Source organism: Erinaceus europaeus, chromosome 16 (genome assembly GCF_950295315.1).
Source record: "Erinaceus europaeus chromosome 16, mEriEur2.1, whole genome shotgun sequence".
Lineage (NCBI taxonomy): Eukaryota > Metazoa > Chordata > Mammalia > Eulipotyphla > Erinaceidae > Erinaceus > Erinaceus europaeus.
Window position 1 is genome coordinate 68,268,482 of NC_080177.1, and position 22,098 is coordinate 68,290,579.

At 49.4% G+C, this 22,098-nt stretch overlaps 2 protein-coding genes across 8 annotated transcripts; one reads left to right on the forward strand and one right to left on the reverse strand.

Moving 5' to 3' along the window:
• Positions 1–892: 892 nt before the first annotated feature.
• Positions 893–13,237, reverse strand: KHNYN (KH and NYN domain containing). 7 transcript variants are annotated; one of them, XM_060175269.1, is made up of 8 exons: positions 13,083–13,237; positions 12,346–12,565; positions 9,749–10,842; positions 9,494–9,624; positions 9,306–9,402; positions 3,884–3,991; positions 3,581–3,682; positions 893–2,328 (listed from the first exon to the last, which is right to left on the reverse strand). In XM_060175269.1, exons 2-8 carry the CDS (start codon positions 12,544–12,546, stop codon positions 2,082–2,084), a joined length of 1,980 nt encoding a protein of 659 aa, XP_060031252.1. In that variant the 5' UTR covers positions 12,547–12,565; positions 13,083–13,237; the 3' UTR covers positions 893–2,081. The 7 variants fall into 7 exon arrangements, 6 of the variants coding, with proteins under 6 accessions (XP_060031252.1, XP_060031251.1, XP_007536210.1 ...); XM_060175268.1 differs by having other exon boundaries at positions 893–2,331; XM_007536148.3 differs by lacking the exon at positions 13,083–13,237 and adding an exon at positions 12,651–13,033 and having other exon boundaries at positions 893–2,331.
• An 85-nt stretch (positions 13,238–13,322) lies between these two features.
• Positions 13,323–16,857, forward strand: CBLN3 (cerebellin 3 precursor). The gene is made up of 3 exons (XM_007536160.3): positions 13,323–14,281; positions 14,545–14,664; positions 15,710–16,857. Exons 1-3 carry the CDS (start codon positions 13,982–13,984, stop codon positions 15,905–15,907), a joined length of 618 nt encoding a protein of 205 aa, XP_007536222.1. The 5' UTR covers positions 13,323–13,981; the 3' UTR covers positions 15,908–16,857.
• Positions 16,858–22,098: the final 5,241 nt, after the last annotated feature.

A 22,098-nucleotide genomic window follows, 5' to 3' on the forward strand; every position in this document is an offset into this window, starting at 1 on the left:
GAGTTAGCACAGCAAGCCCACACGGTACCAAATCAAGCTACAGCAGGGCAAAGCCAACAGCGCTAAGAAGCTTCACACTCGGCTCTCCCCTGACAGAAGCCAACCAGGGTACCCAGACAAAAGAGCAGATACTCCTGCCCTCCTGCACAAAATGCAAGGTGTCCCCTCAAACACTATAAGCACCCCCATCAGGTAAACAGCCCTAAGTACTCATGTAGGTTCCTCCCCATGTTATCAAACTTAGGATCTGCCACTACTTGACCCAAAGTCACTCCCCTAAGCCCCCATTCTGGCCACTGTAAACTCTTCTAAGTGCCATCCCTGAGTCACTCACCTTGCTGGTTGGCTTCTCTCTAGCACACCTGCCCCCAACCTAGGTCAACAGCGTCTAGCTGGAAACACCCCCAATGGGTAGGGAGGATACAGACCCAATGGCCATCACCCTCATTCTGCTACCCCTTCTAGTTGCTGGAACAGGGTGGGGGTGGGGGTGGGGTGACGACAGCAGTGTTCAGCTCCCTGTGCTGTCAGGTTGGGAAGGATCATATCCAGATGCCTAGTGCAGAGCCCTGGGACACCTATTCTGTTCTATCAGAACTTGGGAGTCTGAGAGATTGACTGTCATCCTGAGGGAATGGCTGCCCTTGAAGGTAGAAGCGTAGTGAGAGCTGCGTGAAAGGTAGGCCTCAGGGCACCACAGGTGGGATGTGCTTCTGTAGAATCATGCAGTACAGGGCAGTGGCCTGTGGGAATCAAGGGGAACATGCCCTGATCTGATAGCAATTGGCCTAGTGGCCAGGCAGGTAGTTACTATCAGATTCATACTCCTTGGTTTTCATGTACTAGGTAACTGACCCACTGAGATCCACCCTCCGGTTCACACACACACAAATACACAAAGCAGAAGTTGGCCTTTATGTGACACATATGTTCTGCAGAGAAATGCTGGGGACAGATCACATTAACATTGTCATTGCAGAGCACGGCCTCATTAGTTTGGTGAATGCTCAACACGTGAGCAAGTGCATTTAACCAGGAACTTTCTGGCACATTCATTCATCTGTAAACACGTGAATGCAACAGGGAAGCTGCCATGTGTAGGAACCCTGAGTATTACGATAATGCAAACAGTCCCCTTCTAACTAACGCATTTGCAAATATGGGCTAGGGGCATTGCATGGTAGGAATGCAGCTATGACAGGGCATGTGGTATGAGGATGCAGTGTTAAAATCTAGGGCAAAGGCCCTGGGGACAGACCCCTCAGCTCTCTGGAAGGGAAGTTTTGGTTAGGAAGCCTGTGCTGCCGTAGATACACCTGAGACTTGGTATGAGTATCCTACCTCCACCCCCAGAGTTCTCCTTTGCCTTCTCATCTCTCTGCTTTACAGGCAGAAGGAAAAGACTTAAAAGCTCACTCAAGGTCAGACAGGGAAAGCTGATACCAGAAGCCAAGTCTTCCTCTGCTTTCTCCACTGGCTCACTGATAGGCATGACCCAGGCCCAGTAACATTAAGTGGCTCCAAGGTCCAGAATCCCCCTCAGTGACTCTGGGAACCTAGCCAAGCCTTCAAATCACCCTGTGCTCTGACCATTATAAGCAACAGCCAGGGGAAAGGAAAGTCTTGGCTTCCTTGCCACCTGTTCCTTCCCCTCCCACACAGCCTGGCCCCCATCCCAGCTCAGGATGAGGGGACGGAGGCTCACCCAGTCTCAAGGACTCCCCTATCCAGCAGCCCCTGCTCTCTCCAGAGACCTTGTGCCAAGGTCAAGGGTTAAGGCTGAGCAGCTAGCTGAGGTCCTGACTTGAGAAGAGGTCAGGTCACTTTATGGACCTGTCCCCAAAGTGCTCCAGGCCCCGTACTTGAATGCTCTTGCTCAGTGGTCAGCTGGGGGAGCTTCAGGGCTGCTCTCCAGAGTCTGGGTGGGCAAAGGAATTCACTGGGAGCAGAGGCTCCCTTACCCAAAGCACCAACTCCGAGGAGGTCCAGGTCAGGGTTCAAGCAGCACAGGGATCCTCACAGAAGGGACTAAGTTGGGCGAGGCTGGGGCTGCCACTGGCAGCTGCTCAGGTAGGTGAGACTCAGAAGTTCAGGCTGAGCAGAGCCTCCGAGAGCTGGTTTATGTCGCGACAGTAGGGGTCCCGCTGCAGGATGAAGTCCACTTTGTGGTCCTGACCCCAAAATACTTCCAGCAGCTGGCGCCGGAGCCGCTCTGTCTCCCGGGTCTTCCGAATGCCGCCACTACCTTTTTCCTCGTCTTTCCCCTGTGGCTGATTGCCATGCTCTGTCAGGGCCCTGGTTAGAGGCTGAGCCTTGGAAGGCCCCTCACTCCTCAGAAGAAGCAGAGAGAAAAGAGTTGACACGTTTCCCAGAAGGAAATTGGAGCTCTGTGGGTCACCGGCACAGTTCTGTACAGCAGTTTAACTGTAAGCCTTTTCCTGGCTCTTGAGCAGCACTTGGGCAATTCCCCATGCTGACCACTGAGTGGCAGTACCAACCCACTTTTGAAGGAATAAAGAGAGTCCTCCAAAAGCAGGAAGGTGAGCCTTGCCACAACTATAAATGGTGCAGCCGAGGGCAGGCTGAATACAACAGGCTCTAAGTAAAAGCACCCCTCTTCCAATGAATTGAATCAAGCACATTAACTAGAGGAAACAAGAAGCAGATGCTTCCCTATCAGCCAACTAGTTGTGTAAGGAATTCCCTCCCCCCGCCCAAAAAAAAAGGTAAAGGGGCAAAAGCTAGCTCAGTCTGTCAGAGCACCAGTCTGCATGCCTGAGGAATCAGGCAGCGGCAAAGCCAGTTGAGCGCACACATGACAGTGTACAAGGACCTGGCTTCAAGCCCCCGGTCCCCACCTGCAGGTGGAAGCAGATTTTCATGGATGCTGAAACTGCTGTAGAGCTATAGGTGTCTCTCTTCTCTTTCCCTCTCTATCTCCCCCTTCCCTCTCAGTGTCTCCATCCAAAATAAATAAAAATAAAATAATTTAAAACAATAATTGTGCAAAAGATTTTCACGTGAGGCCCTGAGGTCCCAATTTAATCCCCAGAACCACTATAAACCAGAGCTGAGCGGTGCTCTGGTAAAATAAATATTTTTCAATTAAAAAATAACACCCAGCATGTACAAACTATTGTATTTACTGTTGAATGTAAAACATTAATTCCCCAATAAATAAATAAATAATAACACCCAGTAGAGTGCACACGTTAGCATATAGCATGAACAAGGACTCAGGTTCAAGTCTCTGCTCCCCACGTGCAGGGGGAAAGCTTATGGTCAATGGAGCAATGCTACAGATCTATCTCTACCTTTATAACCCCTTTCCCTCTCAATTTCTCTATCAAAAAAGAAAAATAGTTGCCTCCAGGAACCATGGATTCTTTGTGCAGACACCAAGCCTATCAATACCCTTGGTGGCAATTAAAAAAAAAAAATAGAAGCAAAAAAAAAAAAAAAAGTCAGGCTATGGTGATTGAAGCTGCTACTTTCCCCAGGCCTCCAGGTGTACAAAGCCCTTGCAGAGGCAGGGGGGGGGGAAGGGGGGGGCGCTGCCTAGAAGAGTGTGGGACTTTACCTGACAGGCTTCTTCAGGAACTCATCCAGTGTGGGGCCATTTCGCCCTAATGGGTCATCAGGGACCATGAATAGGTTCCCCACAAAGGTGAAGGGCAGAAGCCTAGATGGACACAGAGAATGTGTGGTCACCCAAGTGCCCTCACCCGCCTCCCAGGCAGCTGAATCCAAAGCCAGCAGAAGCTGCAGGCTACCTTCCATCTAGGCAGCATCCAGCCCCTTCCCAGAGCCCTTACCAGTGGCAGAGGTAGCTTTAGAGAAAGGTCTGAGTCCACGCCCTAGTCTCAGGGAAGGGCTTCCTCACCGCTCTCTGATGATGGCCATCCACTTCTCGGACTCCTCTGCCAGATCCCGGAACTGGTCATTGGAGACAATGATTCCATTGGTCTCTTCAGCCAGCTTTACCATAAACCTGTCTCGGAAACCATGGCAACCATTCTGGGATCCTCCAAGGCCCCAACCCCAAAAAGCATTGTCAACTCCCCTGACCCACTTCTGGTGGGAGAGCTCTAACCCCCTTCTCCCCCCACTCCCCACTCCCCGCCACACACACACATACACAACCTTACTTTGGCTCAGCCACCAGATTCACGGTTCATGAGTCAGAGAAGAACAAAGACAAAATCCTATGTGGTCTCCCAAGAACACCCCTTCAATCACCACAGACCTCCACCCAACACTGTGCTCCTGTCAAGAGGACAGATCTGCCTCTGGCTTCCTCCACTTTACCATGCCAACCAGTCACGAATCCGTGATCTCCTCCAAATAGTCTTCCACTCTGCCCCTTTCTCTCCACTCCCACCATCACCATGTTATCTAACCAGACACTGCCTCCTAATATGGAGGTCTTCTGGCCCCAGCTAGCCGTCCCCTAAAAGAACAAGGTCTTCCCCATCAAACTCGCCCAGGGCTACCCTTTATCTACAGATAAAGTCCATATGCCTGGCAGCTAAGGTCTTCCAGAATCCAGCTCAAGCTACCTTTATGTCCTTACCTCACCCAGTACCCCCAATGTCCCCTCAATTTCTGCCCAAGTCAGTGATCAGATTACACTCAGTTCTCCAAACAAGCTCTGTGCTATTTGACCTTGGTGTTTCTCAAACTATTCCCTCCATCTGGCAGTGTTTCCTAAACCTTACTCAGGAACACCAGGAGAACTTCAGAAAAAGAGATGCCCAGCTTCCACTTGTAGTCACTCTGATGCCACAGGCTTAGGGAAGGACCCACGAGGTGGTTAAGTGGAGATCTTTTTGAACAGGTTTAGAAACTAAGAGGTCCAGTCCAGTCCATGGCCTTTTCCATTAACAAAAACCTCACAGATGCCTCCCTCCCTCCCCCACAAAACCCAAGGCAAAGGGGGACTCCCTCCCTCTCCCAGAAGTATTTGATTTATAGTCTCTTTCAGCTCTTTGAAGTCAAGAAGCAGCTCCGCCCAGACTCCCAGCATTCCTGCCTCCTGCACAGGCCATGCCCACTACTGAGGGGTAAACCGCAGGTGACAGCCCTGCTGTCAGGATTAGGAGGGATTAGTGGCTCTCTGTTGCTGTCTGGGGAACAAACTAAGGGGATGACATGCATCTGGTACCATATATTTATAGAACATATCTGTAGGTTGAATATATTTTACTATCATCATGCTGTTCAGCAGGCCTATGCCATAGCAACTACCGAAAATTCCAAATTAGTATTTATTTATTTATTTATTTAGGCAAAGCACACCTCAACTCTGGCTCACTGTGGTGCCAGGAACTGAATCTGGGGCCTTTGGAATCTCAGGGAAAAAAAAAAAAAAGTCATTTTGTATAACCATTCTATCTCCCCACCCTCAAGTTTATATTATACCATCTGCTGGCCAGGAACTATACAGTAGTATGGATGTGTGCCTTTTAAATGGACTACAACTGGCTTGATCTTCATTTGCAATTCTGTGTCGATGATAGTTTGGAAAGAATGTTCCATTATCTTGGATAATCTGTGGCATCTAAGACATAAAACTGAATAGCTTGGGGAGAATATGCACTGTCTGTTTGTAGAATGTCATTTACTTCTTAGGGAGTAAAAGTTAAGTGTTTAAGAAGATGAAAGAAGAGTCCTAGAGACAGCCTAGCAGTAGAGAACAAGACTTGCAAAAGCCTGAGGCCCCAGGTTCAATGCCCAACACCACACATGTGAAGACTTAAATCGTGCTGTAGTCCTTTTCTCTCTTATAAAAATAAGTAAATATGTTTTGTAAAAAAGACAAAATATGGGGCAGAGGAGACAGCATAATGGTTATGCAAACCTCTTATTCCTGAGATTCCAAGGTCCCAGGTTCAATCCCCTCACCACCTTAAGCCAGAGTTAAGCAATGCTCTCATAAAATAATAATAATAATAATGTAAATAATAATATATAGTATAGCAATTTTAGTTTAGATATTAGTCTTTTATTTAAAGACTTAAGTATCTATTTTATAAGTGCAAATAAAATTGCTCACATATTTGGTCATATGTAGTAAGGGAGGATTGAACCCAGGGCCTAAGGACTGCAAGGTGTGCATTCTACCCACTAAGCCATCTCCCCAACCTTCCAATTCAAACTGAAAGTCCAAGCTGGAGAGACAGCATAATGGTTACAAAAAAGACTTTCATGCCAGAGGCTCTGAGGTCCCAGATTCAATCCCCAATACCATCATAGACAGAACTAAGCAATGTTCTGGTTTTTCTCTCTGTACCTCCTCTCTCTGCTTAAAATAAAATAAATATTTAAAAAATAAAATAATAAGTCTTTTGGAGGCTGGGTGGTGGCACAGCCAGTAAAGTGAATAATTTGCCATGTTTGATAAACTGGGATTGAGTCCCAGGTCCCCACCTACAGGAAGAAAGCTTCACAAGCAATGGGACAGGCTCAGGTGTCTCTCTTTCCCTCTCCTTATCTCTCCCCCTCTCTCACCTTATTTCTCTGTCTCTATCATAATGAAAAGAAGGAAAGGAGAGAGGGAGGGAGGGAGAGGGGGGAGGGAAAAATAAAAAGGAAAAAATGGCCTCCAGGAGCAGTGAATTTGTCATGCAGACACCAACCCCCAGCAATAACCTGGTGGCAAAAAAAATAAAGGGACCAGGCAATGTTGCACCTGGTTGAGCACACACATTACAATGCGCTGTCTGGGTTTAAGCTCCGGTCTCCACCTGCAGGGGAAAGCTTCACGAGCAATAAGGCAGCATGGCAAGTGTCGCTCTCTTTATCTCCCCCTTCTCTCTCCATTTCTGTCTCTAGCCAAGATAAATAAAAATATTTTTTTAAAAAAGAGCATTATAAAAATTATTATTATTATTATTAAATAATAATAGAAAAGTAAAAGAAAAGAAAGTCCTGGGGCCAGGGAGGTGGTCAGCAGTAGAGCACCTATTTACAGGTTGAGGCTCTGGGTATGATCCCCTGACACCATTATATCAGGAAAGAGCAAAGACAAAACAAGTGGAACTCCATGAATGATGATCTCTCTCTTTCTCTCAAAATTAAGTTAAAAAATTGGACCAGGGAAGCGTCTCAACATTAGAACATGAGACCCTGAGTTCAAACTCTGGCACCACCTTTATTTAAAAAACAAAAAACTGGGAGTTGGGCAGCAGGTTAAGCGCAGGTGGCATGAAGTACAAGGACCAGCATAAGGATCCCGGTTTGAGGCCCCCAGCTCCCTATCTGCAGGGGAGTCGCTTCACAGGCAGTGAAGCAGGTCTGCAGGTGTCTATCTTTCTCCCCCCCCCCCCAGTCTTCACCTCCTCTCCATTTCTCGCTGTCCTATCCGACAACAACGACATCAATAACAACGATAACTACAACAGCAATAAAATAAACCCAAGGGCAACAAAAGGAGAAAATAAGTAAATAAATATATTTTTTAAAATACAATAATAAAACACAAGGGCAAAAAAAGGGAAAAAAATATTTTTAAAAAACTGAAAATATCAAAGAACTTGTAGTTGTAAGAAAAAAAACAAAAGCTGATTGATGAATGAGTGTTTAAAGCTGTCCACTTCCCACACCGTGTGCACACACTGGAGAGGGAATGTGCCCTGTGTTTTTCATTTAAACCATCTGGCAGCTTGAAGTCCTGGTTTTCCCTTTCCTGCTTAGCAACCTTTGCCAAGAGAATTACCAGTCCTGCATTCTCTCTCCACAGCCATACACAGAAATAAGACCCTCTGTCACACTTGACTGGGGCCACAGAAAGTTAAAAACATCACTGTATTCTTGTCTTGAGTGAGGCCAACACGAACCTGATTTTTTGATATTCACCAGGAGGTGAGTGAATGGAAGGAGACCCTGGAACAAAGACTAATTCACTAAGAGACACGAAGTCAGTGAGTGGGACAAACTGAGGCTCAAAGACACAGCTTCAAATTCTAAGTGTAGAGCTGATGGGGGTTGAGCGGTGGCACACCCAGCTAAGTGCACATAATTCTAAGCGCAAAGACCTACACAAGGACCCAGGGTCGAGCCCCAGCTCCCCACATGCAGCGAGGACACTTTACAAGCAGTGAAGCAGGTCTGCAGCTGTCTTTCTCTCTTCCTCTCCTTTTTTTTTTTTTTTTGTTTAATCTTTTTTATGGACAGACAGTCAGAAATCGAGAGGGCAGGGAAGATGGACCACTGCAGCCCTGCTTCATCACTTGCAAAGCTTTCCCCCTACAGGTGGGGACCAGGGACTCAAACTCAGGTCCTTGCACATTGTAACGTGCGCTCAACTAGGTGTGCCACCTCCCGGCCCCTCTCTATATCCCTTGCTCCTCTCTATCCTATAGAATAAAAAGGCAAAAAAAATGGCGTGGTCTGGGAGGTGGCACAGTGGATAAAGCATTGAATTCTCAAGCATGAAGTCCTGAGTTCAATCCCCAGCAGCACATATACCAGAGTGATGTCTGGTTCTCTCTCTCTCTCCCCTTCTATCTTCATAAACAAAAAACAGAAAACAAAAAAAAAAAGAAAATCTTAAAAAAAAAAAAAAAAAAAAAAAAAAGGCCACCAGGAGCGGTACATTCGTAGTCTCAGCACCAAGGCCCAGTGATAACCCTACCCTGGTGACAATAAAATAAGAAATATAAATAAATAAATAAGTAGAGAGCTGGCAAAATAGCTCACGTGGATACTGTGTTGCTTTGCCATGTGCACAACCCAGATTTGAGCCTAGCCCCCACTGCACTGAAGGGAGATTTAGTGCTGGAGTTCCTCTCTTGCTTGTTCTTACTCACTCTCTGCCTTCTCTGCCTCTTTATAAAACAATTAAAATCTAAGTGCAGTGATCTTTCTACTATACCACATTTCAAACAGTCTAATTATATATAAACTATGTTTCTTCATCTGACTTACTCTGAACATTTACTGTGGTAAATGTTTCCAGGATGCTAGGGGAACTTCTCTACCTGTTTGGGAACTTAGAGCAGAAGAAGGCATTTGTCAGTAATTCACATCATCAACTCTCTCATCTTTCTATTGGGCATGTATTTTCTAGACAGGTGAGACTATATGAATCAGAGGCATCATTTACCTTGATGAATGACTAATGGGCAAACACAGATGTTTACCTTCCACCTCACTTCACCTGCAGGGCAGTTAGTTCCCTGTCCCTTTACACGGGCACAAGAGGAAAGACTAGCCCTCATCCCACAGACCGGGCTTAGAGACAGTGAAAAGCTCAGGATCTCCTTCAATATGGAGCTGGACAGCCAGAGAGAAGAAGCACATACCTGTCATCATAGGAGGAGATTCTCTTGCCATCCATGACTCGGGATGGGGTGAGGGAGAGCAGGCTGAGGGAGTACAGCTTTTGCAGGAAGTGACCCTCTAGAGAAAGAGAAACCCAATAGCATTATCCTCAAGGTGAAAACAGGGCTTGTCCCAGGATCCAAGAGACCACGACCAACTCACAACTCACCTCTGACCCTGGAATCCTTACTGAAGCGCCACTGTGGCACAAAGACGGTGATATCCCGATGGCCACGGTCCCAGAAGTACTGCACAGCAATGGCAATGCCCCGGCTAGAGAAGTACTGTTGGAGGCCATGCCTGCAATGAGCGGGATGTGGTCAGCACACAGGTCCCAGAAGAGGGGCAGCGCCTCAGCACATGGCCCAAGGTGAGTAAAACTGCCCATCTCAGCACCACCACCCCAGCCATGCCAGCTACTCACACCATGGCCACGTTGCTGCCGTCGATGACAATATGGCGGAGATCCGGTTGCCCAGGCACATTGGCAAGGCACAGGGTGAAAGGGTCCTGCAGGGCCTCCTGAAAACGCTGTGTTCCCGTCACCAGGTTGCCTCCCCGGGTGCTTCGCTTTGACGGTGACCCTCGACCTCGAGCCACAACCTGCTGCCTGTCTCCCCTGTCCCCTCGGTCCCCATAGTACCACAGAGGCTCGGGGGCAGGTGGGGGACTAGGGACTCTTGGAGGGGAGGTCTTCCCATTGTGGAGCCGCTGGAGGAGGGAGGCTCCCCGGGGTTGAGAGGCTTTTGGGCAGGGACCACAGGCCCCCACAGGTTCAGCCTGAACACTGTGCCCCCCTCCCCTTTGCTGCGGAAGCCCCACCTTCCCCAGGGCCTTCCCCTTTGGGGGCCCTACTTCTTCTCCCAACTGAGACCTGAAAACTACATCCCTCTGCCAGGCTTCTTCCCCAGAGACCGGGTCCATTCCCCTGGGACCAACCTGCTTCCCTCCCTCCTTCTCCATAGCACCTCTTTCTCCCTTAGACTCCTGCTGTTCCAGGAGAGAACCACTGGCCAGGGAGCCCCTGCTTTGACTCAGGGGAGTTGTGCCACCCTGGTGCTGAGCACCTAGCAAACCTGGGCTCCCAAACTGCCCAGAGGAAAATGCCTGTGGCCCCTGCCCTCTGTCTGCCTCCTGCACCAGGCTCAACAGTTCCTCCTGCACAGCCAGGGGCAGCCTCAGCAAGGCCTCTCTGTGGGCCTCACCACGGGGCTGCAGTAGAGCCGAGAAGTCTCTCAGCACTCCAGCACAGGGAGAGGTTCCAGGGGAAGTTCCTGGCCAAACGTCCCAGCTCAGCCGCTCCACCAGCCCCTCCACACGGCTCTGAGCCATGACAAAGGCCTCAGTCAGGCCACTGATCATCAGTGAACCAGGTGCTCCTGGCACCAGATGTGCCATCGTGCTCCAGGCCAGGCAATCAAGGAAGAAGCCCTGGGCTCCCAGGAAGATGCAGTGAAGTTCAGGTGGATAGTGGATTTCATTCTGCAGCTCTGGGCTGCAGAGACCCTTCAGGTACTCCTGCAAGGAGGTGGAAGGGAAGAAGGAAAAAAGAAGACTGCTGGAACTCTAAGTGGCCCAGTATCACCTTCAGGCTCCTTGCTCTCCCGTGTTACCGTGCCTGGGAAGAGCAAGAGACCCAAGGATCCTGACAAAAGGAGGAACCAAAAAGGAGTAAAGCAGCACTTTTCCTTTGCAGACATTCTCTACCTAAGGTACTAATGTAACTCATTGCGACAAGGCTGACTCCTTCTGAATATACAGTTGACCCTTGAAAAACATGGGTTTGGACTGCACAGGTGAACCGAGACTCTGATTTTGTCCCTACCCACAAAGTCTATATGCATGGAGCCAAGTCCCCAGTCTGGGGACTTGGGTTTTCCTCGGGGCTACTGAAACCAATTCCCCTCAAGTATCAAGGGACACTGTAGCTAGGATAGGGGAGGGGAAACCAAAAGTTATATGTGATGGCCTGGGAGATAAGGTGCTGGCTCAGACATAAGGACCTGAGTTTAATCCCCAACATTGCACATGCTAGACTGATGTTCTGATTCTCTCTCCTCTTCTCTTACAAATAACTAAGTTCTATGTGGCAGCCCAGGAGGTAACACAGCGGCTATAGTGCTGGACTTAGACCCATGAGGCCCCACGTTCTAGCCTCAATAATGGCATGTGCCACAATGATGCTTCTTTCTCTTTCTCACTAATAAGTCTAAAAAAGAAAAATTCTCTGTGGATCTTCCAGTACACAGAGTTGGCACCTGTAATCCCCACCCACCATTTGTCTTTTAATTATCTTTATTTATTGGACAGAGACAGCTAGATATCAAGAGAGAAGGGGAAGATACAGAGGGAGACAGACATCTGCAGCACTGCTTCACGACTTAGAAAGTTTTCTCCCTGCAGGTGGGGACCAGAGGCTAGAAGCTGGATCCTTGCTCATCTTAACACTTGGGCTTAACCATGTCCACCCACATTGTCCAAAGGTCAGCTGTACCTATGAGCATGTGTGTTGTATAGTTCCACAGTGACTGGCACTGCTAAAGCTACCTGAACTCATGGTTTACCATATTTACAACAAACCCAAAGAGGTGGATATTGCTATGATTCCCATTTCACAGACCAATAAAATGATGCCCAGGTTACCCACTTGTAGGTAACTGGACTGACTCCAAGAGGAAGTAACTGTGGACCTGCTCTCACCAGGCACAGTGAATTTCTCCTTCGCCCACCTCCCCCCATGGCCCAACCAGATCGCCTCTACTCTCCCAAAGACCACTGATTTGAATGGACTCAGTAGTCTCCATCTCCTAGCAGAATTGGGGCCACCTGGGTCTTTACAGGCAGAAACGAAACCAAAACTCTAGAACAAACACAAAAACTAGGGAGTCCTCAAATCTCAGTCACTGAGGTGGCCGGAGAGCCCTTCCAGGAGCAGAGATGCTCTCCAGCGGGTTCCTGACCGCCACCACCCTCGCCACCACCCCCGCCGTTTCTGAGAAGGGGCAGGGGAGGGGCATTCACCTTGGCCCTACGGGCGTTCTCCAGGGGGCCTTCCAGCTGCAGCCAGATGTGAGGGTTCTCGGGACAGTCCTTCGGGAGGACACTCATGCTCACGCTGAAGATGCGCTCCACGTGGGGCTGCTGGTCCCGCACTTTGGCCTCGGTCCCCGCAGACACCGCAAAGCGGTCGGGGCCGGGACAGCCAGCTCCACACGTCGGCATGGCGGCCGGGCCCCGGGACCTGCGGGCGGGGGAGGCAGCTCAGGGCGGGCGGCCTGCGGCTCCCACCAGGCCTCCCGCCCGCGCCAGCTCTCAACAGGTCGCACCTAGTTACCGAACTGGGAAACACCCCAGGACTCAGCACGCACCCCGCTCCATCTTGGGGGGCGGGAGACTATGTCAGATTCTCGGGATAAACTAGACTGCGCCCCCCGGGGGACGGAGGGGGTCGCCCCGCCTTTAGGAAATGACCTCAGCCCAGAGCAGGAACCGGAGAGGGGAGGTGGCGGGGGTGGGGGTGGGGGCAGACGAGCGAGAGGGTCCCCACCACGTCCCTCTCCTCTAAGGGACCCTGCAATCTCCGCGTCCAACACGGGCCTTTCCTTCTGGATAAGCCGCCCCGGGGCTTAGGCAGGCCTGTGCTCAGGGTCCCCCACAGCCATCCCCAAGCCTCCCCCCGCGGCCCCCCAAGTCGCGCCCCAGCGGCCCCGCCGCCCCGCACCCCCGCCGCCCCGCCCGGGACAGGAGGGGGCGCCTACTCGCTCGCTCCCGCCGGCGCCGCTCGGGGCCCAACCCAGCTTCACCCGCGCCCCCAGCCCCTGGGAGAAGGGCGGGTTGGGGGGTGCAATCTGGCGGGCCTTCCTGGATTCTTCACCCTAAGGGGAACTCCCTCCTCCACACCTCCAACTGGTTGTTGTTGTGTGTGTGTGAGTGTTTTCTTTTTCGGTCACTTCCTGGCTCGGGGAGGAGTCAGCCTGGCCCCGCCCGCCGCCTCCCCGCAGCCCTCGGGGGTGGTAGCTGGCCCGGCGCCTCTGCTTCCTCTTCGCCCCGCCGCAGCTGTTTGTCCAGGACTGGGACCCACTCCCTAAGAGTGGAAGTGAAGAAGGCCTTAAAGGAACGAGTCCAGTCTCTTCAGATGAAGAGAGAACTGGGAAGGAAAGAGACCGACTCAGTGTCTCTAGATAATGACACTGACAGTCGGAGCTCTTCCCAAACACAAGAAGGGGGGGGGGGGCGTTAAGGACACCCCTTTCCTTCCAACAGTGGGAAATATGCCACAGAGAGGGCTGCTGACTTGGAAAGGGGCTTGGAAGAAAGGAAGAAGCTTTCTCTCTTTTTCTAGGCCGCCCATTTCCAGCCCCCCAAAGAGGCTGCCCTGGGATCCGGGCTGAAATCCTCCTAGTTCATTGCTCCATCCCTTGCCCGCCCAGAGCCTACCTGCTGTCACTCTGTGCCCTGCCAAGGAGGAGGGACTGAGGTGATAGCAGGGGTGAGAGGCAGGACAGAGCTGTGGGGCACAGAGAGGTGTGGAAAGGGACATGCACACACCAGGTGACTGAGACCCAGAGTGGGGGCCGAGGAGCAGACTGAGGGCAGTGGGAGCCCCCCAAGGGGAGGAAGGCAAAGCTAGAATTTGTGATCACAGAGCTACTCAGGCATGCTGGGAGTACAGGGACACTGGCTGGCGGGACCTCCACCCAGCCCCTGTCTGCCCTTGGCCCTAATGCTCTTGGCCCTGGGGTATGGGAGGGCCCAGGAAGGGGCAGAGCCAGTCCTCCTGGAGGGTGAGTGCCTGGTGGTCTGCGAGCCTGGGAGGGCAGCCGAAGGGGGACCTGGAGGAGCAGCCTTGGGAGAAGCACCCCCAGGAAGAGTGGCATTTGCTGCTGTCCGAAGCCACCATCATGAGCCAGCCGGGGAGATCAACAACGGCACCAGTGGGGCCATCTACTTTGACCAGGTAATCCCTGACCTGTGAGGGCCTGGAGTCAACTGTCCAGGTCCAGTCTGCTGTCCCTGGACAGCATTGGATCTGCTCCTGATGGATCTTTCTGCACTGCCTGACTCCCTCTCCTGCACCGCACCATTTCTTTTAGGGCTGTATTCGGCCAGTTCCCTTCCACTTGCCTCCCTGCCCCTTCTCTTCCTTATGCACTGCCCTTTGCCCCAGCCAGGTGAGTTCTGAAGTCCCATGCCCCCTCAGCAGACTCTGCCTCCCCCCAGGTCCTGGTGAATGAGGGTGGCGGCTTTGACCGGGCCTCGGGCTCCTTCGTGGCCCCAGTCAGGGGTGTCTACAGCTTCCGGTTCCATGTGGTGAAGGTGTACAACCGCCAGACCGTCCAGGTGACCAAAGGGCCCTGTCCCCAGCTTGGGAGGGGAAGGGGAATAATGGAACCCCAGTGATCCCTGGCAGTCAGTCGGTCTCTCTCTCCCTCTCCTTCTCTCTTTTTCTCCTTCTCAACCTTTTTGTTTGTTTTGTTTTGTTTTTATTTTATTTTATCAGAGCACTGCTCAGCTCTGGCTTACGGTGTTGCTGGGAATAGAATCTGTACCTTTTGATGCCTCTTGGGGATAGACGTCTTTTTGCATAACCATTATGCTACCTCCCTACCCCTCCCCATCTTTTTTTTTTTTTTTTTTTTAAGCTTTTTAAGACTTACTTTACTGGAGACAGGAGGTAGGGTGTACGCGCACCAGGCAGGAGGACCTGGGTTCTGGTCACCCTCAGCACCACACAGGAGCCCCGTGCATGTCAGATATGTTTTTGTTTTCTTTTTTACCAGAACACTACTCAGCTCTGGTTTCTAGTGGTGCTGGGGATTGAACACAGGACCTCAGAGTCTCAGGCATGAGAGTATTTTTGCATAACCATTATGCTGTCTTCCCAGCCCTAGACGCTAGTGTTTGAATGATGGAGCTGTGTCATGGTCTCTTCCCTCTCTCACCCTTGTCTTTATCTGAGTTAAAAAGGGAGATTATGTTAGGAGACTAAAATTGAGTAGGCACGTAGCCCCAACATCAGGGGAAAAAAAAACTTTTTATTTTTATTTATTTCACAAGATAGGTAATTAAGGAGAGAGAGAAAGATGCACAGACCAGAGCAGCACTTTGGCCTGTGTGGTGATGGGAACAGAATTCAGGACCTCAAACATGCAAGTCCAGACCTCTACTCACTGCACTCCCTCCAGACCGCAGGCCCTCTCTTGACCTGTGTACTAGAGGCCAGAAATGAAGGAGGAAAAGGCCGGCCTAGCAGAGGCCAGTAGTGGTCACCCTCAGCCCACAGGCTCCCAGGACCCCCAAGTATCCCTCTGGGGCAAGAGAGAAAGAAAGTGAGGGTCCTGGGACAAACATGGGGCAGAGGTGCTAACTGGGTGCCCCTCCCCAGGTGAGCCTGATGCTGAACACATGGCCTGTCATCTCAGCATTTGCCAATGACCCTGATGTGACCCGAGAGGCAGCCACCAGCTCTGTGCTCCTGCCCCTGGACCCTGGGGACAGGGTGTCCCTGCGCCTGCGCCGGGGGAACCTTCTGGGTGGCTGGAAATATTCTAGCTTCTCTGGCTTCCTCATTTTCCCACTGTGAGGACTCAGGTCTTTCAAGGACAAGAATCTTACCCCGACCTTTCCCCCTTGCCCTCTTCTGTCCCAGAGGCCATATCTTTGAGACAGGAGAGGGTCTCCCTCTGATCACCTTGCATGGGACCCCGTGCCAGAAGCCAAAAGTGAAAAAAGCAGAGCTGTGGAATCTCGGGGTCTGGTCCCTTTCCACCCCCAGCCTCTCCCAGCCTCCGCTCCTCCTGCCTCCTCCTCTGTCCCTCTCCCCAGCTTCCTGCTCAGTGCTGTTTGGGGACAGGTGGGGCAGGTGAGCCTACCAGGCCCCCACAGGGACCCAGATGGACCAGCCTCAGTACCCTACAGGCTCCTTCCTGTGAGCAGTGCCAGCATCAGGGACTTCCGCCAGCGCGTGGGTGGGTGGGGACAGGAGGCTTGGAAGGGCCAGGGAACTGCATGGAGACTACAGCTGGTGCTCCAGAAAGTGGGCCTGTACCCAGCCTGGATGTGTAATTGGGGAGCTAGCAGGCACTGAACCTAGTGTCCATCTGCGCCAGCTCTCAGGTGGACCTTGGCCCTCACTTCCACACCCAAGACTTGGAGTATGTATGCTTGTCTACCCGAGAGCAGATGTGCAGAGCTTCCTTGGACAGCTGGGGGTGGGAGAGAAGGCCACACTCCAGGATGGGACACACTGATGACCCTGATCCCCTGCTTGCCTTAGTCATGTGAACTTCTGTCACTCCAGGCTTAAACTGCCATCTCACCCCCAACTCTTGGCCTTCACTGTACCTATCCCGAACTATCTCTTTTTACCCTGATTCGTGCCATCTTACCCTTCTTAAGCTTCACATCACCTTGGATTCCAAGATTCATCTCTCAACCACTCTCCTGCCAGTACTATAAACTGTCTCACCTTGATGTCCTATTGGCCCGGCATGATGAATTGATCAATAAAGTAACTAGAGAATGGTGAAAGACGGAAGCTGCCATTATGGTTATAATCAAACTAGGGGGTACATGACACAAGCTGGTATGTTGTGGAGAAAATGAGTGTAAAGCAGTGTATTAGAGTAAAAAAAAAAAGGGGGATTAACAATGGCCTAGTTAAATAGGAAATAGCATTTCAAAAAAAAATAGCTTTTTCAAGTTTGAAAACTAACATAGGATAGAAATTTCAGGGAACTGGGAGTATGGACTGACCAGTCAACGCCCATGTTCAGCGCGGAAGCAATTACAGAAGCCAGACCTTCCACCTTCTGCAACCCACAGTGACCCTGGGTCCATGCTCCCAGAGGGATAGAGAATGAGAAAGCTATCAGGGGAGGGGGTGGGATATGGAGATTGGGTGGTGGGAATTGTGTGGAGTTGTACCCCTCCTACCCTATGGTTTTGTTAATTTATCCTTTCTTTGTCGTATGCTTTACATTGGTTTGTTCTAGCCCTCCCCCGCCAAGAGAATTGGATCAGTCCAGTTAATTTCCCGGGCAGCTTGGCCCCGCCCCAAGGAACCCAGACAGAGAGTTCCTGAGTTCGAGAGTTGGAGAGTGACAGAGTTAGAGAGTCCCAGAGTTGGAGGGTTCCTGAGTTCGAGAGTAAGAGAGAGTGCTTGTGCCGCCGCAAAGAGACAGCAGAGTTCTGTTTGGTGATTAGTTTGTCTTAGTTTATGAATCGTTGTTCCTGAATAAAGAAATACAGCTTCCCTGCCCAGCCGTTGTCTCTGCGTCTCTGTTACCCGCCCGTGAAGCCAACCCGGCCAGCTGGAGCCGTCCGAAATTTTAACAACATTTCTTAAATTAAAAAAAAAGAAAAAGAAAAAAAAAAGAAAGAAATTTCAGGGGAAAAAAATGCATTCTTAGCCCCTGGACATTTGTCTCAAATGTAATTCACCTTTATAAAGGACTCAGACAGGGCCAGATGGTGGCGTACTTGGTTGAGCACACATGTTACAATACACAAGGACCTGGGTTCAAGCCCACAGTCCCCCATCTGCAGGGGAACACTTCATGCGTGGTGAAGCAGTGTTACAAGTGTTTCTCTCTCCCTCTCCCTCTCTATCTCCCCCTTCCCTATTGATTTCTCTCTGTTTCTACCTAATAAATTAAGTATATTTTGTAAAAAAAAAAAAAAAAAAAAAAAGCAAAACAAAACAAAACTCGGGGTTCCTTGAAAAATAGATCTCTTAATTCTAGACCTACAACATGTTCTTGGTAACAAAGTGGGAGGGGGGATGCTTTTAAAAATATATAGGACACTTGAAACAAAATGAATATGTAAAAAAAAAAAAAAAAAGTCACACAGCTCTTGGCCAGGAAAACAATTCAGTGGTAGCTCATGGGACTTGCAGGCAAGTGGCTGCAGGTTTGAGTCCCAGCACCAACAATAGCCAGAGCTGAGTGGTGCTTTGGTCAAATAAGTAAAGCAAAAGATTATAAAATAGAGGATTTTGCTAATGGTTCACAAAAGAAGAAGCTGGGAGTCGGGCGGTGGCGCAGTTGGTTAAGCGCACGTGGCGCAAAGCGCAGGGACCGGCGTAAGGACCCCGGTTCGAGCCCCCAGCTCCCCACCTGCAGGGGAGTCGCTTCACTGGCGGTGAAGCAGGTCTGCAGGTGTCTATCTTTCTCTCCCCCTCTGTCTTCCCCTCCTCTCTCCATTTCTCTCTGTCCTATCCAACAACAAAGCAACGTCAACAATGGCAATAATAACCGCAACGAGGCTGCAACAACTAGGGCAACAAAAGGGGAAAAATGGCCTCCAGGAGCGGTGGATTCATGGTGCAGGCACCGAGCCCAGCAATAACCCTGGAGGGGAAAAAAAAAAAAAAAGAAGCTATTACAAATAATGTAAAAAGATAGCTAGTACGCTGAGTAAAGAAGAGTGTCTAAGGGACCAGGTGGTGGCGCACCCATTTTAGTGTACATGGATGCAAGGACCCACATAAGGATCTGGGTTCGAGCCCCCGGCTCCCCACCTGCAGGGGAGTCACTTCACAGGCGGTGAAGCAGGTCTACAGGTGTCTGTCTTTCCTCCTCTCTGTCTTCCCCTCCTTTCTCCATTTCTCTCTGTCCTATCCAACAACAACAACAATAATAATAACTACAACAATAAAGCAACAAGGGCAACAAAAGGAAAATAAATAAATAAATAAAATTTACCCAAGAAGGATGACAGAGGACCTAATGGGGGTTGTATTGTTATATGGAAAACTGGGAAATGTTATGCATGTACAAACTATTGTATTTACTGTTGAATGTAAAACATTAATTCCCCAATAAATAAATAAAATAGTTCATGGTTGTTTATTTATGTATTTGATAGAGACAGAGAGAACTCAAGAGGGAAGGGGTAGATAGGGAGAGGGACACCTGCAACATTGCTTCACCACTTGTGAAGCATTTCTCCCCTGCAGGTGGCGAGCAGAGTCTTGAACCTGGATCCTAGTGCATAATCACGTGAGCTCAACCAGGTGTGCCACATCCTGGCACCCAATTCAACATTTTTGACTGATTGTATTTCATCAACTAGCATTTAGTTACAACTGGACATGGTATGAAGTTAAGAAATAGTATCCAGGAGTCGGGTGGTAGCACAGCGGGTTAAGCGCACATGGCGCAAAGCACAAGGATGGGCATAAGGATCCTGTTTCGAGCCCCCGGCTCCCCACCTACAGGGGAGTCGCTTCACAGGTGGTGAAGCAGGTCTGCAGGTGTCTATCTCTCTCTCCCCCTCTTTGTCTTCCCCTCCTCTCTCCATTTCTCTCTGTCCTATCCAACAACAATGACATCAATAACAACAATAATAACTACAACAATAAAACAACAAGGGCAACAAAAGGGAATATAATACATATAAAAATTATAAAAATATAAAAATTATAAATAAATATATAAATAACAAACTTATAAATAAAATAAAATTTATAAATTAAAATAAAATTATAAAGAAATATAAAATCATAAAAATAAATAATAAATATTAAAAGATTTTAAAAAATAGTATTTATGGAGGTTGGAAAATGGTGCACCTGGTAGCATGCACAAGGACCCAGGTTCAAGTCCCTGGTCCCCGCTGGCGGGGGTGGGGGGGAGCTTCACAAATGGTGAAGCTCTCAATTTTTATTTTATTTTCTGTTTTTAGATAGAGACAGAGAGGCAGAGAAATAATGAAAGAGACAACAGAACCAAAGCTTCTTTCAGTGACATGGGGCCATATTCAAACCTGGGCCATGCACATGACAAAGCAGCAGACTGTCCACGTCAGCTATTTTGCTAGCCCCTGCTCCCGCTTTCCTCTCAATTTCTGTGTCTCTCTAAGGGGGTGGGGAGAAAGGAAAGGATGAAGATGGAGAGGAAGAGGGAGAAGGAAGGAGAAGGAAGGAAAGAAAAAGAAGTCCACTGGGAGCATCTTTTTTCTTTGGATTCATTGTGCAGGTGATGAAACTTAGTAATAAAAAAGAAGGAAGGAGGAGGGAGGGGAGAGAGAGAGAGAGAGAGAGAGGGGAGTCAGGTGGTAGCACACCTGGGTAAGGGCACACACTATAGTGTTCAAGGACCCAGGTTCAAGCCCCTGGTCCCCATCTGCAGGGGGAAATCTTCACAAGTGGTGAAAAGGGGCTGCAGGTGTTTTTCTGTCTATTTCTTTTTAAAAAAATATTTATTTGTTTATTCCCTTTTGTTGCCCTTGTTGTTTTATTGTTGTAGTTATTATCGTTGTTATTGATGTCGTCGTTGTTGGATAGGACAGAGAGAAATGGAGAGAGGAGGGGAAGACAGAGGGGGGGAGAGAAAGACAGACACCTGCAGACCTGCTTCACCGCTTGTGAAGCAACTTCCCTGCAGGTGGGGAGCGGGGGGCTCGAACCGGGATCCTTATACCAGTCCTTGCGCTTGGCACCACATGCGCTTAGCCCACTGTGCTACCGTCCGACTCCCCTATCTCTCTTTTATTTCACCCCCAGGGTTATCACTGCAGGGTTTGGTGCCTGCACTACGAATCCCCTGCTCCTGAAGTCAATTTTTCCCCTTTTGTTTCCTGTGTTGTTTATTATTATTGTTGTTGTTATTGTTATCATTGTTTTTCAATAGGACAGAGAGAAATCGAGAGAGGATGGGAAGACAGAGAGGGGGAGAGAAAGATAGACACCTGCCGACCTGCTTCACCGTTTGTGTAAAAACCCACCATGCAGGTGGGGAGCCAGGGGCTCAAACTGGGCTCCTTATGCCAATCCTTGCGCTTCGTGCCATGTCCGCTTAACTTGGTGCACTACTGCCTGACCCCCTTTTTCTGTCTCTTTCTCTATCTCTCCTCCCCTCTCAATTTCTCTCTCTGTCTCTATCCAATAATAAGAAAGAAAAGAAGAAATGGGGAAATATGTATTTCAGACAGCCATGTCCAGCTCAAAGTGGGGGGGGGGGGATGCTTATTTCTGGCAGTGCTCAGCTCTGGCTAATGGTGGTACCAAGGACCAGACCTGGTACCAGGGATCAAAGTCCCATGCCCTACTCCTGCTGTACTCCACTGTCTTATTGGTTAGCTGTTCAAATTTTACTTACATAGTAAGATAAAGGCCAGAGCACTGCACTTCTATAGGCAATGCTAGAGCTCTCACCCAGGTTTTCCTACGTGCAAGGTATGAGCTACCTCCCCAGCCAGTGCAAGTCAGGAGTTTTATAATAAAGAAAGAGAATTTAAAAAAATAATAATAGTAAAAGAGAATCAAGGAAGATGCCTATAAGGTTTTGTTTAAAGCTACTTTTTAAATTTTATCATTTTAAATATTTGGTTTGTTTATTTATTTACTATATTTAATAGGACAGAGATAATAGGGAAGGGGAGATAGATAAACACATCTGCAGACCTGCTTCACTGCTCATGAAGCTTCCTCCCCTGCAGGTGGAGACCAAGGACTTGAACCAAGGTCCTTGTGCACAGTAATGGGTGTGCTCAACTGACTGCACTACTGCCTGACCCCTGAAAGCATTGAAAACATTTTTTTATTTATTTCATAATAGCTAGACTGAGCTTTACATTGAAAGAGCTAGAGAAGCTAAAGCACTACTCCACACGTGTGGTACCAGATCTCAAATCAGGAGCCTCAGGCACAAGAGTCCTACACTTGACCAGCTGAGTTCTCTAGATGTTTGTAACCGTGCAGATAGCCTAGGTAAGTCTAGTGATCCTATTGGTTTTCTATTGCTGCGTTAACAAATGACTCCACACTGA